This window comes from Tenrec ecaudatus, chromosome X (genome assembly GCF_050624435.1).
Source record: "Tenrec ecaudatus isolate mTenEca1 chromosome X, mTenEca1.hap1, whole genome shotgun sequence".
Lineage (NCBI taxonomy): Eukaryota > Metazoa > Chordata > Mammalia > Afrosoricida > Tenrecidae > Tenrec > Tenrec ecaudatus.
Window position 1 is genome coordinate 121,553,255 of NC_134548.1, and position 17,242 is coordinate 121,570,496.

The window sequence follows — 17,242 nt, forward strand, 5'->3', positions numbered from 1 at the left end:
CGAAGCACCCATAGCTGCTCACAGGGTGCATGCCAGCTGCCCAGATGCTCCCTTCACACTGCTGGGGGGAAAGAGGGTACAGGGTGGGGGGCAGGCTTGAGATAAGCAGGGATCCTGTGAGCAATTTTATGAGCTAAAACGAGCTAAAGAGCACCCGGTGGCATAGTAGGTGGTGCACTGGGAAACCACCAGATGCTCCACTGGGAAAAAGATGGAGCTTTCTACTCCCATGAAGAGTTAGAGTCTCAGACATTCACAGGCACAGTTTGGCCCTCTCCTCTAGGGACCCTATAAGTTGGCATGACAGGGAGTTTTGTGTGTGTGTGTATCCGAGTGCTCAAAAAGGACCCCCTTAGCCAGGCTGACTTACCTTCAGTGCCTGCTGGGCACAACACTGGGCTGGATCTCATGGTCACTAAAGCCCAGGACAGACACAGCCATGCTGGGTTTACTCACGTGCACAACCTCTATCTTGCATGAAGCTCTCACTTCCTGTGATTGCTCTGAGACCCAGCAGAGGTGAGCCAAGCGGTGTCTCTATTTCACACAGGGGAAAATGATCCAAGGGCAGATAGCTGGTTGGCCACTGAGCCAGGGATTTGAACTCTGTTTCCTGGCGTGCCCGGCCCCCTCCTTTTTTTTTTTTTTTTTTTGTCCCTTGCCACATCTGAGCTCTACCCTTGGCAGATTTTTAACCATAGGTGCCCACCTCTTGTGTTGCTTAATGCCATGAGCAGCAAAGTAGTAACCAGTGTATTCATGACTAAGAGCACGGGCCTGGGGATTCTGGGAAACCACCTGTGCAACTTGCCCTCATAGTACCCTGGGGCAGAAACTAGGGCTCCTAATGCAAGTTCCTGGTTCCCAATAGGTGAAAAGGGGTCCAGTGGCCTGATAGGTTTTCCAGGAATACCGGGCCTCCCAGGTATTCCTGGTGCCAGTGGACTGAAGGGAGCCCCTGGGTCAACAGGAAGAATCGGAGCATCCGGGTCTGTGGGCAACCCTGGTGAAAAAGGTGAGCTGGGGATTTGACTTTGGAACAGCTACCCTCCCCCCTTCCAAAGGTACAGTTGGTTTATGGCCTTGATCCTTCCAGTGGCTTCAACCCACTTTGTGCTAGACGAGGAGACCTTCATCTTTCTTTCTTGGGTGGGTGGGGTGGGGGAGGTTGTCTTTTGACTTCTAAATTGGGTCCTTTGACACCCAAAGACCCAGTAGAGGTGCTATCTATACATTTCCATATGGCCATGGGAGGAGAGTTTGGAATCCTGGATGGGCACGCAGAGCAATGCACCGCTGGGAGAAGGGGAGTGGGAGAGAGTGTGCAGGGCCCAGAAGGAAGCCTGGGAAGAACTAGCCGGGCAGGTCAGCGCATGCCCACCCCCACACCTAAGCTCTCTCTCACCCTGTTCATCTGATCTCCATCCCTGCAGGAGACAGAGGTGATCCAGGAGGACCCAGCCTAGGAGTTCCCATGCTTAACCTTTTGTTAAAAGGAGACAAAGGTGCCCTGGGAGCGACTGGATCAAGTGGATTTCCTGGCCCCAGAGGTACCAGGATGGGGAATACACAGTACTCTGGAAAGTCTGTCTGACTAAACTTGCCTTCCTTCCTGAGACAAATCCTCCATTTCAAGGCCCCTCAAGAGTAGCAGTAGATGATAGAAGGGGGTACAAGGAGGTTGGAGGGGTGCCTGGACTTGGGGTCTTCCATTGGGCAGGCTTGCTGTGGAACTGAGTTTTTGCCCCCACCTGCTGTGGCATTCCCAGAGGAGCCTGGCAGGTAGTGAATGGGATGTGAACATTGGCCAGCTTTCCCATTGCTGGAGGTGGGTTGCTGGAGCGGTGCCCTATCTACCTGGGACACTAAAGGCACTTCTCCCACTCACCCCACCGCCACCTGCTCCCAAGCTGGTGCTGTGCCTCTGAGTCCAGGCCCCTGCACCTTGGTGAGCAGGTGTTCTCACTGATCGTGCCTTCCGTGTTGGGCAGCTCCCTGCCAGGGAACCCAGCAGCCACAGCTCCGCAGCTCAGGAGAAAGACGAGACTTGCCGCTTCTGCAAAGATTTGCAGCCTCAGAACCCCTCTATTGGGCTGCTGTGAGTCTGAAGGCAGTCTTTGGGCTTTGTGTTCAATAGTCTATTTCTAAACCCTTTTACTTCTTTCCTAGGGGACAAAGGAGAGCGTGGCCTCTCTGGGCCACCAGGCCTCCCCGGAGTCAGTGGATTCCCCAGTGCTATCAAAGGACTTATGGGGAGGTCAGGCCCTCCTGGCCCCCAAGGACTACGGGGCTTGCCTGGCTTGAAGGGGGCCACGGGAATCACAGGCTTCCCGGGAATGCCTGGAGAGGCTGTAAGTGTGCCAAGTCCATTAGCTGCCCACCAAGGCGGCGCCTCCCATCACAGGAAGAAATGCTCATGGTTTCCACCTTTCTGACAGTAACCCCCTTTGCAGTCCCAGTCCCCCAAGATTTCCTCAGACAACTCCCTCTCCTGGAGCCTGCTCAGTCTTCTCACCCTTCCTGGCGCCTCCGCTCTCAGTGCCTTTGTCCATGCTGACTCCCCCACAGGCAGGGCTTCCTCCCTCTTCTGAAGCTCCCTCCTCCCTGCCATCCCCCAGGCCCCAGCTCCTCAATACTTCTCACAGCCCGCACCCCTCTGAGTGTGGTCCATGTCAGTGTGGTGTCCTCAGCAAAATCTGTTGGCTTGGAGAATAAGGAAGCCCTCACAGGCTTCCCTGCCTGTATGCCATTGCCAACATCCCACATGGAGTCTGGCACATTATAAGAATCCAGTACAAATTTCTGTTTGTTTGGATAAGGTTTTTTGCTTGTTTTTGTGTTAGGTCTTTTTTTTTTTAATTAAAAGATCATTTTATTCGGAACTCCTACAGTTCTTATAGCAATCCATATATCGATTGCATCAAGCATATTTGTACATATGTTGCCATCATTATTTTCTAAACATTTACTTTCTTTTGAGCCCTTGGTATCAGCTTCTGTTTTTCCCCTCCCCCTTCCCATGACCCCTTGATAAATTATAAATTATTATTATTTTTATATCTTACACCGAGGCTGTCTCCCTTCCCCCATGGTTTCTGTTGATCATCCCTGGGGGTGGGGTGTGGGGGTGGTTATGTGTCCATTATTGTGATCCTCCCTTCCTTTCCCCACCTTCTCCCTACTATCCTGGTATCATTACTCCCATTCCTGTCCCTGGATTCCGTGTGTCATGAGCTCTTATCTGTACCAGTGCACATGCTCCTTCGGTCTAGCCCTCAGTGAAAGACAGGACTGGTGCCATGATAGTGGGGGGTCGGGAAGCCTCAAGGAGCCAAAAGCACACTGCATGCTTTATCAGTGCTAACCTGCACCCTGATTGACTCATCTCTTCCTTGTGACTCTTCGGTGAGGGGATACCCCATTGCCTACAGACGGCTTTGGGGTCTCTGCTCCAACTCTCCTAATTCTCAACAATGTGGTTTTATTTTTGTTTGTTTGTGGTGTCTTTGATGCCTCTTACCCGATCCCATCAAAACCTCATAATCGCACAGGCTGGTGAGCTTCTTCCATGTGGGCTTGTTGCTTCTCTGCTAGATGGCTGCTTGTTTAACTTCAACCCTTTAAGACCCCAGATGTTATATCTTTTGATAGCTGGGTACCATCTGCTTTCTTCACCATATTTGCTTGTGCACCCATTTTGTTTTCAGCGATTATGCTGGGAGGGTGAGCATCACAGAATGCCAGGTTGTTGGAACAAAGGGTTCTTGTGTCTTGCCCTCCCTCAAGAGGCCCGAAGTCCATCCACTACCTCAGTGTATACACACACACACACACACACACACACCTCAGTGTATACACACACACACACACACACATACACACGTACCTAGGTCAATCCCTCTATTTTTATGAACTATGTATTTACATATGTACACACCTATGCTTATACCTCTATTCATAGCTTTGCTTCCTAGATCTTTCCTCTGTTTCCTTTTACCTTCCTTCTACCCAAGCTCCATGAGAAGTCTTATTTCTCTGAGTTCTTCAAAGGCAGGATGCACATTGCTCACCTGTCACAATCAGGAATGACAGCCAAACTGCCTTCACACAGTCTGGGGGATTCAGTGAGATAATTCATATAAAGTGCTGAATATTGTGGTTAGCAACCCAATGCATAATCCACTATACCACTAGGGCTCCATTATGGTCTGCACAAGACACACAACATCCTCAATGCCAGCTAACATCGCCCCTCTCACCAAAAAGAAGCAATTCTAGCCTCACATGTGGGGTACATTACTGAAGTGTTCAACCAAAGATAGCAGGCTAGTTTTCCAGTACTAATTGTGTCTGGCCTGCAAATGTTATGAAGATCCAAGTGGCCCTTGGCAGAGAAAAGGTGTCTCAGCCCTGATAGAACACCTGCACAGGCCCTGCAGACAAAGTCCTTGCCCTTCAGCAAATCCTAGTCCATCTGGTGGAAAGACACACACACACACACACACACACACACTCTGAAACAATGGCCAAAGGAAGTTCTAAAGTAGGTGGTCCTACGGATCACACACTGGGAGGAGGGAAGACGGGGGAGGGTGGCATTCTAGGAGGGGTCCCAGCACATAACAATGATTCAGAATTAGGAGTTATCTGGTTGTGTGCAAGCAAACACCTGGAAGGAAGCAGGGGACTCTGGGCCTCGATGGTGCACCAGTGGTCTGGGGAGAGCAGCCAGAGCCCAGAGCTCAAACTCTGCTAGCCCATGGTGGTCCGTGTCATTTCTCTGTCCTGGGCACCTCTCCAAATGAGTCCAAACCAACCCGAGGAGGAGATTTGCGCAGAAGGACGAGCAGATATGCGCCCTTCCCAGACTTGGAGGCAGCTCCTTGTGTGAAAAGAGTAACGACCCTCTGTTCAGACTGCAGCACACATCCCACCTGCTGCCTGGTGTAAGAAAGAGTCTGCACTCCTAGCAGAACCAGCAGTGGATGACTAGCTCTGTGTGTTAGTTTGGGTAGACAAGAGAAACAAATGCATAGACGTGTGTATAAGAGAGTTTTATATAAAGGGCAATTGTACATTAAGAAAGCATCCCAACCAAGTCTAGTCCAAGCCCATAAGTCCGATATTAGCCAATATGTCGGATACCAATCTATAAAGTCCTCTTCAGACTCACGAAACACATGCAATGACGCCAAATGCAGGATGATCACAGGTCATTGGGTAGAAAGTCTTTGGATCCGGTGGCATTGTAAGCATCTCAGCACTGGCAAGGGTCTCCACGTGGCTTCTGCAGTGCCCAGGGCTGCATCAGGGTAGGTCCATGTGGCTTCTCTTCAGGGATGTCTCACAGGGAGTCAACCTTGTCAGTAGAGCATCTCCAAGGGAGTCAGCCGAGAGATAGTCTGTCTCCCACCTCCAAGGAGGAAATACTGAAGTTCTCAGAATCCTCAGAAGGCCATGCCCACACAAAGGCCTCATTGGCTATGACCTGCTGGACAGATTAGACTCCACCCCTTCACTCTGAATCCTCTCAAATCCCAAATTGACACCAGATTATGTAACTGCCACACCCTGTAAGGTGGAGGAACATTTATTTCCGTGCTTAATGAATGGCTCCAAAGCTTTGGCATAGGAAGTAGTAGCCGACTGTTTGAAGAGCACAGCAAATGCCTCGCAAGTTCGTCCCTCTGCTCATTGCCTTGGTGGCATAGGGGTTACTCATTGGGTTACTAACTCCAAGGTCAGTAGTTTGAAACCACCTGTTTACAAGGCAGTGTACCCATCACCACTGAGTGCCTGAGAACACACCGCTCAAGCAGTGGCCCTGGGAGTGGGAGGGTAAGCAGGAAGGTGGCCAACCCTGAGCTGTGGACAGAAATGATGACGATGCGCACATCATTGTTTTGAAGGGTCAACAAGGTCTTAAGGGAGTGCCCGGGCTTCCTGGAGCAGGTGGACTTCCAGGTACTAAAGGTAAGGTGTATTTTCTATTGTAACGGGTAGAGCAAGGTGGACTTCTAGCAGGCCCAGGGCTCTCTTGGGGGAAGAGAGAGATTCTGTGCTTAGGGGAAAGTGAATGCATTTGCATTTCCCCTTTGGGCCAAACTTCCAGCCCTTTTAAAAAGCAATGGTATCAAAGGCACTCTCCCATCTGCCCCAGCCCCTCCCTTCAGTTCAGGAAAAGGCTGGTGTTTCATTGTGTGATTTGACCCAGCTGCCTTCCAGTCTCACTCAGCAGCAGAGAGGAAGCTGGGATCTAGAGAAATTTTTTTGTTCCCCCCTCCCACTGAAACTAGCAGGAAAATGCCTCACCCTTATTGCCATCACTGTCCCATTCTGATGTTTTCGCGCACCTCCTCTCATCTTGTCAGCACATCCTGAGGATAAGCTACAGGTCACGCCACACCCATCACCTGGCAGAGTCCCAGCTCCTCACTGGTGATTGGTCACTCCATCGAGAATTTTACCGCAGACTTCCTCTGGACAGACTACCCAGTCTAAAACAGTTTTGCATTTCCACGTTTTCTGGGGGTGTGGAAGGAGCTCTCCTGAATACTTTCTCAATATTCCCAGGAAGTCTAGGTCCAACACATACGATTCATGGGCTTCCAGGACCCAAGGGACAACATGGAGAGTCTGGTTTTGAAGGTAAGACTGCTGTACTTTTCTCTCATGTGCTTCGCATGAGGAATGGAAGGAATTGGGGGTGGGGTAACCCCAAGTTCTGCAACCAAGTCCTGCCTGGTGTGTGTCTACAGCCCAGTTTCCCTAAGCGAATCAGCCTGCTCTTACGGAGATTAAGGCATCCTTCGGGGTGGGGGGGGAAGGCATCCACTCCCTTGATTTTGTTGATAGTTATCTAAACGATGCCTGGTCCTGCGTCTGATTCTGGGGGCATAGAGAATGAGCTCACTTACTTTTCAATTGGGTTCCCCCATCCTCTCACACAAACTCATTACCACCAAGTCGATTTCAACTCATAGCAACCCTATAGAACAGAGTAGAAATGCCCCTGTGGGTATCCTAGATTGTCGCTCTTTACTCGAATAGAAAGCCTCACCTTTCTCCTGTAGAATGGCTGGTGGTGTCGAACTACTGACCTTGTAGTTATCAGCCCAACACATAACCTACTATGCTACCAGGGCTCGGGAACAAGTCTTTCCAGTGGTTCTTCATTGGCCCAAATATCCCCAAATCTAGCACCTTCAAGCTTCTCCTCAGCTAATGCCCCAAGATGTGACCTGAGTCCTAATTCATTACTCTTCTTGGTGTAGGCATCAAAGGAAAAGACGGCCTGCCCGGTGATGTGGGTTTCCCAGGCACTAAGGGTGAAGATGGAAAAGATGGACTGCCAGGAGACATCGGCCTTCCTGGCTCCCCAGGTATCATTTGACCTGCTAACTTTTCGATTAGCTTCAGGCCATGCTTCCCTTCTGATCTTGGACCTTGATTTCACTTTTAGGATCCCCTGGAATTGTAGGAGCAAGAGGACACCCAGGGCCCCCAGGTTCTCCTGGTCAACCAGGAGCAGTTGGCCCCCTGGGACACCCTGGAATGGTCGGAGTTAAAGGCAGGTGTATTTGAGAGCATGAGGGGGGAGGTGGGGAGTGTGAGACACTGGCTGAGGATCAGCTGTCCCCATGGGAGGCATTGAGAGAGACTGGGAGAGGAAGAGGAGGAAGGAGGGCCAGCATGGGAGAGGCGGGTAGACGAATATGGAGAGAAGAGTTAGCTGGATGCTCACTGCTTCTTGCCCCAGGAAGTGAGACTTTGGAACCAGTCGGGGAGAATTGGTAACTCGAGGGCTTTGCTTGGCTACTCTAAATTCTTCTTGACATAGCTAATTGGTAGTGTCTTACGTTTGAAGCTGAGTTAATCTCTGATAGTCGTCTTGAGAAATCTAGAGGGGGTTGGGGTAGGGTAGGGTATAGGTGGTCTGTTCTCCTGAGGGTGGTAGGCGATGCCCCAGGACAGACTAGGGGCTGGACACTGAGAACACCACAGTAGCCCAGGGTTGCTGCCTCTTGCTGCCCCCCTTTTGACTACCATTTCTGACATCCTCTCTCCGCAGGCTTTCCCGGACTGCCCGGCTTACATGGATTAAATGGGCTTCCAGGCACTAAGGGAGGCCATGGAACGCCTGGTAAGGACAATCCCCAAGGACGGAGGAAGGGTCCGCTAGGCTCTCCCAGAATCTATGAGTTCACCACTGAAATGTATCACATTTGCTTGTACCTGTAGGGCTCCTTGTCAGTCCCCAACTGGGGGGTGGGTCCTTGATGTGACCAGGAAGGAGGATGGACATTGCCCTGCCCAGTGGTTCTCAACCTTCCCAATGCCGCGACCCTTTAATATATTTCCTCATGTTGTGGTGACCCCCCCAACCATAAACTTATTTTTGTTGCTACTTCATAACTGTTATTTTGCTACTGTTATGAATTGGATGACCTCTGTGAAAGGGTCATTAGCCACCCCCCCAAAAAAAATGGGTCACCACCCACAGGTTGAGAACCGTTGCTCTACATGTTATTTCCGTTATCAGTCTCTGGTGTCTGTGTAAATTAGGTACAAGGGCCTCCCCTTCACTGAGTTCTGTCCCTCTCCCTCTGCATCTCCTCCCAGGGCCCAGTAGAACCGGAGTTCCTGGAGCTGCTGGCCTGCCTGGCCCCAAAGGGGAACGAGGTTCTTCGGGAGTTGGCGTTGGAACCCCAGGAAAATCAGGGGCAAGAGGCCCACAAGGGAGCCGAGGTGAGGGAGTCCAAGTCAGGTCTGCAGAAGCTGAGGAGTCCAGAGTTGGGCTCAGCCGGGTCACGTGGCTCACAGGGTTGGGTTGTGTGTGCCTTTGCCACTCCCGGCATCTCAGAACACTGAGACTGACCTTTAAGAACAAGAGGGTAGGCTGTGCCTAGGTCGGCAAGAGATGTCGGGAAATAGTTCAACAAGTCCTCTCTAGCCTCCACATTCACTCTCGCTCTTCCTCATTAACCTTCAGGTGTCTCTCTTAGTAACCTGTGAGCCTTTCTCATGCGTTCTTGGCCAGAAGCCTGACTTAACTGTGTTGAGAAACAGGGCTTGCATATTGAGACGTTTGCCAGCATCTTCTCAATGTCTGGTACAGATGGCACCGGCCTGGGCCTTGGAAGAACAAGGCTGGACGGAACCCATAGCCAAAAGGAGACATGCTCAATGTCTTTCCAGGACAGCCACCTGGCACACACTCCCAGTAGTCTTGGCTAGAAATCCATGCCCATCCTCACCTCTGGCCCCACCGGACTCACCGCGATGCCACAGGTCCTTTTGTGAGCCCCAGTCCTCGGCTTCTCCAATAATCGCAGCACATTCGGATGCTGTTCCTTTGCTCAGGACCCTTCGGAAGACCCAGTCTTATCCTATGCAGTGTGGCCTAGGAAGTGAGCTCGGTGCAGCAGCAGGGTTACAAAGGGGAGCTCTGTAGTGGAACAAGCTGAGGGCCAGCTCCAGTTTTCCCTCAGACTTACCCAGAGGGTTTCGAAAAAAGGAATGACCCAGAAGTTACTCCTCCCACTAGCCAAGTGACCCCTGCGTTTCCCCGTGCGGTCCAATGGGCATCAGAGGAGAACCTGCCTCCAAGGACTTGTGCGGAACCAGGGAGCAGTGAGGTCACTGACAACACAGCCCTTACCCCGTGGCCAGGCACACAGTGGTGCTTGAGAAGGTCGTGCGGCCACCTGGGAAAGGCCTATCTGTGTGAATCATGTTTGCGAACGCTATGAACCTCCGAGGCCGGGGCCGGAGAGCCCACCAGACTTTAGGTATGTGGGTACATGACACATTTGTATTTTCCAGGAACTTCCCGCTAGTATTATTCCATTCTATTATTTTATAGTGATGATGCCATGTTATGAGGCCAACATTAATTCGTGGTGTACGAGTGCATCTGCTGTTTCTGTTTCCTCCTTCCTGTAGTCTGGACCAGGGGTCAGCAAACGCTTGAGACGGAAGAGCCAACCCTGACCCTCACAATTTCCAAATCATGCAAGAGGCATGAATATCATTCGACAAACTAATGCTATCACCATTCTCTGAATAATATGCTTCTCGATGGTTCAATTGGACTTTCAAGCCGCATGTCCAGACCGAGTGAGCCGCACAGGGCTCCAGACCTGCAGCTTGTCAACTCCACGTCTGGACCCATTGTCCTTTGCTGAGCGCCAGCATCCGAGGCTTGCAGGAGCCTTATCCTTTGGGTTCTCCCCCAGGAGACAGAGGAGAAAGGAACAGATAGAGAACCAAGAGCATTTCCCCCATTTTCAAATCTACATTCGGAATGGTTGACAATTCAATGCTCCCTCTGTTTTTTAACTGTCAGATGTATGAGATCCCAACTACCCAGGCAGTCAGAAAGTACACATCAAGATGGACACACTTCAGGAACTAAGTGTCGAACAGCTAGAGCGACAGCCAAGGAAAGTCCCGGGAAAGCCAGGGAAGACGATTCCCCTTGAAATGTTCACAAATCAGCAAAACCACCCAACATACGCTTATTGTTCAGGGATGTGAGTAGGCACGGTCAACCAATGGGGCAAGGAGAGAATGATGCACACAACCCAATCCGAGGCGGTGCCTCTGAGTGGATCTCTGCATGACACACACAGGTTGGTGGTTCAAATCCACCCAAAAATGGCAGATTGAGAACCATACGGAGCAAAGCTCTACTCTGACACACACACATCACGAGTCAGGATTGACTCTCCAACAATAGTTTGAATGGACTCATTAATCTCAGAGAGGGAGAAAAGGAAGACAGGCTAGCTCTGAGGAGCACATAGGGAAATGTGAAAGGTAATGTTATCTTCGTTTTCTTAACTCAGTGGTGGAAGCGCTGGTTCTGTAGTGATTACACATTGGACTGCTAATTGCAAAGTAGCATAGGTTCTGTATTGGGCTGCTAACCACAGATCAGCAGATCAAAACCACCAACCACTCTCGCAGGGGCAAGATGAGACCCTCTCCTCCTGTAAATGGTTAAAGTTTCAGAGACCCCATTTATTATTAGCTTCTTTATGTATTATATACTATAAACCCTGGTCATACAGTGGCTAAGCATCGGCCACTAACCAATAGGTCAACGGCTTGAACCCACCAGTCGCTCTGAGCTTCTGTAACTATTCATAGCCTTGGAAATCCTCTGTCCTAAAGAGCTGCTTGGAGTCAAAATCAGCTCAAAAGCAACAGGTTGTTGCTGTTAGTTTACATGTATATATGTGTATATGTGTATACATGTATATGCATAAAATGATAGGAGAAATGCGTGTCTTTTCAGATTTTAACACTTATGTAAAATCAAAATCCTTTACAGGTTCATGTGGCTTTACAACTAGAATTTTTGGTTGTTTTTGTTTCTTTTCTTTCTTAATTAAATACTTGGGAGTCTCACTCCCCCCCCCCAAAATAAGACCTTTTCCAGCTTTTCTCTATAGGTTAAAGAATTTTGTTTAAAAACGCCAAAATTAACCAACCTACTCTCTTCCTTCACGAGCTTCCATGGACGTATTTTTTTGATGAACATATGCTCAAAAGTGAAGCTTTTTTTTTCTTCAAATTTTCCTGCCACAACAAACAAACTAAAAATCGACACCTCAGCAGCAATGCTTTTTAAACTTTCTGGTCACCAACCAAAAATAAGCATCTCAGCCATCAAAACAGCATATCCATACATTTGAATTCATTTTTCTTCATTCAATTATCTTCTCGAATGCATGCCGACAAGAGAAGTGTTTCTTCCCTACTACGTGAGTACTGCAGGAAGAGGTGCTTCTGAGTTGAAAACTTTGATGAATTCTGCCATGTAGCCTGACGTGCAAATGTAGAATACATTTGTTTGATTTTGAACATTTTGCAATAGAAATACCTCCACAAACAGACAACATCTGAAGTCAGGTTAAAATCCTGAGCAAAACAAGCATTTTGTGTCTACTTTGATAAATGGCAATTCTCTTGTGCCAAAAAAAAAAAATTGGGGCTGGAGGTGGTAAATTCTGAACAGGGCAATTTGTTTGATCGGTAACTTTTGTAGAAAGCATTCATCTCACTGATATGTGGGATTAGCTCGTACAGATTGTTTTCCAGGTTGCCGTTAGCCCTAGAAGGTATTGGGAGACACAAGGCCCTCACTGGGCTCCACACTGATTGGTGTCCATTCTGACCAATGGGGCCTGGGCCCTATCACTACCTTTGTGGAGAAACTGACACAACTGGCTAATTTATGAAATGTGTTTTGATGATAGTAGGTATAAAAAATACTTGGGGATATCTAAATTCCAAGTGCTGTAACCAGGCCTTCTTTCCTCTCTGAATTGGAGAAAATATGCTACATCTGAAAATATTGGAGAGCAAAACCTTTCCAAGTTCTAGTCTAATAAAAAGTAGCTCCTGCTGGGCAGACAGAGGGATGTTTCTGAACCATTGTCAGTTGTGTCTGTTCCTTCAGGGAAGGAAGGTGGTGTGAGGGGAGGATGTGCCCTCTGGTGATGATCTCTGGTATGGCTCCTCCCTAAGGACTTGTGTTCTCTTGGTGTGAATGTCCCTTTGTATCTGACAGAATATGGTCCTCTCTCCCTCTCCTGAACACCCAGAGCCCATCCAGCCACTTTTGTTTATCTTTTGCAGGTTTCCCAGGTCTCCCTGGTCCTGCTGGTCTCCCTGGTGCCCCAGGCATTTCCTTGCCTTCAGTCATAGTAGGACAGCCTGGTGACCCCGGGCGGCCTGGCCTAGATGGAGAGCGAGGTAAAAATCAAACCCAAAGCCAACACAGTGTCATCAGAATCAATCCTGACCCATAGCCCCAGTGGTCTAGTGGGTCTCTTGCTGGACTGCAAAGCACAAGGTCACCGATTTGAACCCCCTATCCGCTCCGTGGGAGAACAAGGAGATCCTCTGCTCTGGGAGAGTGTTCCAGCCTCAGAAACCCCCAGGGACAGTTGTCCTCTGCTCTGCAGGGTCTCTTTGAGGTTAAGACAGGAAGCCCAAAAGAGAGACGGCCTAGACCTTTGGCCAGCAGCTTTGGAGGCCATGGATACAGTCCAGCCAGGTCCTTCATACTGAATCTACATGACATCACTCCCCCAGCAGGGACACAGGGACTGACTATAGGGACTGACTGCATTGTACTAAAGGGGATTGGGAGGACTGAGTGCTAGACCCCCACAGGCACTCTGGGCTTGGGTTTCCTGTTGGTCCCAAGGCCTTTACCTCTGCTCACCCACTCATCATCCCACACTGGTTTTCTCCCTAGGCCGCCCAGGCCCCCCTGGACCCTCAGGTCCCCCCGGTCCATCCTCGGATCAAGGTGACTCTGGAGACTCTGGTTTCCCAGGAATTACTGGCCTTCCAGGGCTCAAGGGAGACCAAGGAAGCCCAGGTTTCTCGGGCCCCCCTGGCAAGCTGGGGCTGAAAGGTATGGCTGTTTGATGGTCACTCCATGGTCACAGCTGACCCCTGCCTGAAGGCCTGTGAGGATGGCAAACTGCTGTGGGTCTTCCCTACCTCACACCACCACCCCACCGCCCCCTCTGCTTCCCTGCCTGCTCTCAGTCCTGACGCGCTTCCCTTTGGACTTTGCCAGGCATGAGAGGGGAGCCCGGCGTCATGGGCACTCCAGGCAAAGTTGGGCCACCTGGAGACCCTGGACTTCCTGGAATGAAGGGGAAGGCCGGGCCAAGAGGTAAGTGTGGAGTCTGTGCTGGGCTGGCTCTGAGCTCGAAGGCAAGATGTTCGCATTAAGATTCTGTCAGCAGTCACCTCATCTGATGCCTGAAGCAGCCAGCCCCAGCCCCCCCCCCAAGGAGTCCACGGTCTCCCCAGACTGAAGGCCACTGCTACCTTGTGGCCATGCAGCCTGCCATCGACCTCACCTCTCTGTGTTCCATCTGCATTTGGGTGGGAGTGGGGTATGCACATGCAGAACCCCAGTCACCTATTAGCTCAATCCAGAAAGGGCGCACCAGCTTTTATTCATTACCCATCTACATATACCCACACACCATTCAACTTATTAGTAAGTCCTGACAGTTGTACCCCCTAAATGTGCCTTGCCTCCACTCGCTCCACATCGCCTCCACCACTACTTCCTAGGTTCAAGCTCCCATCAAATCTCATGTGAGCCACTGCAACGCCATGCCACCTGGCCTTCCCATCTCCCCAGCACCACTCAGACAGACCAGACACAGCGCTCCATGGCGTCCATGTCCGAGTTCACAAAGCCTTCTGCGGTCCCTTCCTCTTAACCTTCACTGCCAGGCCTCTTCCTGTGGCGCACACTGTGCTTCCGACATACTGGCCCCTTTGGATTAGCCAAAAAGGTTCAACTCTCTGTTGCCCCCAGGCCTTTGCACATGTCAATTCTACTTTTGGTTCTTCAAATAGCTAGTTCCCGCTAATGCTTTAAAGGCACTCCTGAGGAGAGGTACTGATCCCACCCCGCCCCGCCCCACCCCCAAGCAGGCTCTTCCAACTCCTACTTCTTTGGCTTCCCTCTCCCCCAACAGATAGCCATGTTCTTGGTTTCTTTCATGGTATTTCTTACTGGCAGGTAGACGATGAAATCTGTCAGATTACGCCTTTTCCACCCTTATTTATCACTCGACCACAAATGGCCTTAGAGTCTGTCATAGCCACTGCTCTGTCCCCAGAGCTGACATTCCTTTCAAGGAATTAGAAAGTGAGCTGGCATTTCAGCCTTTTCTTCATAAGCCAGCTGGCAGGGGTGGGGAGCCTAGGCGGTGAGGCCAGCTGTGCCTCTGCAGTTGGTCAGACACATCCCTGCTGTCTCCTCACCAATGCCTTTTGGCCATTAAGTCAGCAAGCCAGCTGCCCCAGCCCTGAGCAGAGTTTCGGCCTGCCTTATGTATAGCAAACACTGCCCATCTGCCTGCCGCATAACAGACCCTGGGCTAAACCCTGAGGGGACAAGATAAAGCGGTGCCTACCCTCAGGGAGCTGTCAATCCACTCAGGAGTTAGATGGATAGAGAGGGTGGAGAGCACCATTGTGCAGATATGGAGTCTGTGGAGATTAACACGAAGTGCTTCTGGGTGCTGGGCAGAAAGGAAGGCTCTTGAAAGCGCACAACACACACATACACACCTTGCAGCCTCTCCCTCTGCCTTAGCCTGATATTTTCATTTCCCCTCCTTACCCACAGGTTTTTCTGGGCCGCAAGGTGCTCCTGGACAAACACCAATCGCAGAAGCCGTCCAAGCTCCTCCAGGATCTTTGGGTCTACCGGGCATCGATGGCATCTCTGGCTTTGTGGGGGACCCTGGAGTGCAAGGCCCTATAGGCCAACAAGGTGAAGGGGAGAGTAGAGATAGGGGCTTCTCAGGCTTGGCATCCCAGGTCCAAGGGGCCGCCTTGAACAAGCATTCCTCCAGGAAGGAGGCTCCCAAACTTCTAGGGAAGAGAAGAGGGACCGACCAGCAGGGCCCGCAGAGCAGTGGCTGCACTTGACTGGAGCGAATTTGTGGGCAGAGCCGGGGAGCTACTCCCGACCTCCTGTTCCTCTCTGCGTGCTGCTGAGTAGAAGAGGTTACGAGCACTCTGAGGCATGGTGGGAAGGCCCTGGACTGCAGGAGAGGAAATGAGGCATCTCATCCTAGCTTTGCACTGACTGGAATACACTGGTTGTCTCTGAGTCCTGTGCATTTTTTGGTGCTTCTTGAAGCATGACATGGCAGAAACGAGTGACGTGAGAGGTTCAGAGTGCTGTCCTAAGTGCAGAGTGGCTTAGGTTTTGAAAAACTAAGGACCAGCACAGGGTGACTTCAGCCAGCAGCTGCTTTTGTGCCCTTATTTGAATAGCCCGTTCGCCCTCTACTGGTGAGTCAGGGCCATCACACTCAAGGCCTCTGAAATAGGAGCCACATTGAGTCCCCTTCTCTGTGCCTTCTCTCCTTCTAGGTGCCAAAGGTTTACCTGGCATCTCTGGCAAAGATGGTCCCAGCGGGTTTCCAGGCCCGCCTGGGGTTCTTGGTGATCCTGGTGTCCCTGGACTGCAAGGTCCTCCTGGATTTGAAGGTTTGGTGATGTCAACACTAGCGGGTAGGGGGCTTCTGCGTCAGAGGGCTCGAAGTAACAAAAGCTCAAAGCTGAGACTTATTACATCAGGTGATGGGGCTGGACACTGGGAGGCTAACCCAGCACATCCTGTGAAAGGATACCCGGCATTCTAGAAGACCAAAGACTGCCCCCGAATCCCTTGCAGCTCTGCCTTCCAGCCCCTTACCCTGCACCTCCCTTTTTCTCCTCGGGGATTCTGATATGGATGGAAGGGGGTGACTGCTATAAAACACATCCAGGCTGACGAGTCAGTTGTCCTAACTAGAGTCCAGTAGGCTCAGTGGGAAAATGGAGTAATGGATTAGCAATGTCTACCATGGGCAGGAGAGGAGAGATTTTGCTATTTCAAGAGCCCTGGTTAGAGCCCTGAGCTGCTGCCCCACCAGCTGCTACACAGGAGAACGATGAGACGTTCTACACCCCCTAAAGATTTAATGTCTTGGAAACCTAAGGAAGGCAGTTAGTTCTCCAGGGTCCTATAAGGTTGCTATCAGCTGGAACTGACTCCGTGGGTTTGGTTTGGGACTTGGAATGTCAGTGCACTTGGCTACTAACCAACAGGTTGGAGTATGAGTCTACCCAGCAGTGCCTCAGAATAAAGTCCAGGCAAACCCTATGGAGCACAGTTCTATTCTGCTCGGGTCATTGTGAGTTCATAGAGTGGTTATGAGTCGGAGTTCTTTTGTTTGCATCTTAACTGCGTTTTTCTCTGGTTTGGTTCCCAGGCAGTTGTTTTTGCCCTAGGAAAGTGCACGGCTAGAAACCGAAAGGCTGGTGGTACAAATTCACCCACCAGTTCTGTGGAAGAAAACCACACCCACTGCCATTGAGCTGATTCCAACTCATGGTGACTCTACAGGACAGAGTAAAACCACTCCTTAGTGTTTCCAAGACTGAAAATCTCTTCAGGAGCAGACAGCCTCATCCTTTTCCCCATAGAACAGCTGGTGACTTTGAACCACCAGCCTGGAAGTTAGCAGTCCAATTAGTAACTACTGTATCACTAGAGCTTCTCTCTCTCTCTCTCTCTGCACCTCCTTCCCCCTCCCTTCCATCTCTCTCATGCACACACACAAAGGCCTGACAATCTGCTCCCGTAAAGATTACAGAGAAGTAGGTGAAGGAAAGCAGCAGTCGGTATAAGACA

The 17,242-nt window shown here is 50.6% G+C and overlaps 1 protein-coding gene across 1 annotated transcript in view; it reads left to right on the forward strand.

Annotated features, from left to right (window-relative positions):
• COL4A6 (collagen type IV alpha 6 chain) overlaps window positions 1-17,242 on the forward strand; it is a 392,858-nt gene that overhangs the window by 368,353 nt on the left and 7,263 nt on the right. Inside the window, exons 28-41 of the mRNA XM_075538845.1 lie at window positions 872-1,015; window positions 1,434-1,550; window positions 2,170-2,351; window positions 5,910-5,973; window positions 6,574-6,648; window positions 7,275-7,382; window positions 7,463-7,570; window positions 8,072-8,143; window positions 8,623-8,748; window positions 12,649-12,765; window positions 13,274-13,435; window positions 13,604-13,702; window positions 15,182-15,328; window positions 15,937-16,053. Coding sequence (XP_075394960.1) covers window positions 872-1,015; window positions 1,434-1,550; window positions 2,170-2,351; window positions 5,910-5,973; window positions 6,574-6,648; window positions 7,275-7,382; window positions 7,463-7,570; window positions 8,072-8,143; window positions 8,623-8,748; window positions 12,649-12,765; window positions 13,274-13,435; window positions 13,604-13,702; window positions 15,182-15,328; window positions 15,937-16,053 — 1,638 coding nt within the window. The remainder of the gene's footprint in view (window positions 1-871; window positions 1,016-1,433; window positions 1,551-2,169; window positions 2,352-5,909; window positions 5,974-6,573; window positions 6,649-7,274; window positions 7,383-7,462; window positions 7,571-8,071; window positions 8,144-8,622; window positions 8,749-12,648; window positions 12,766-13,273; window positions 13,436-13,603; window positions 13,703-15,181; window positions 15,329-15,936; window positions 16,054-17,242) is intronic.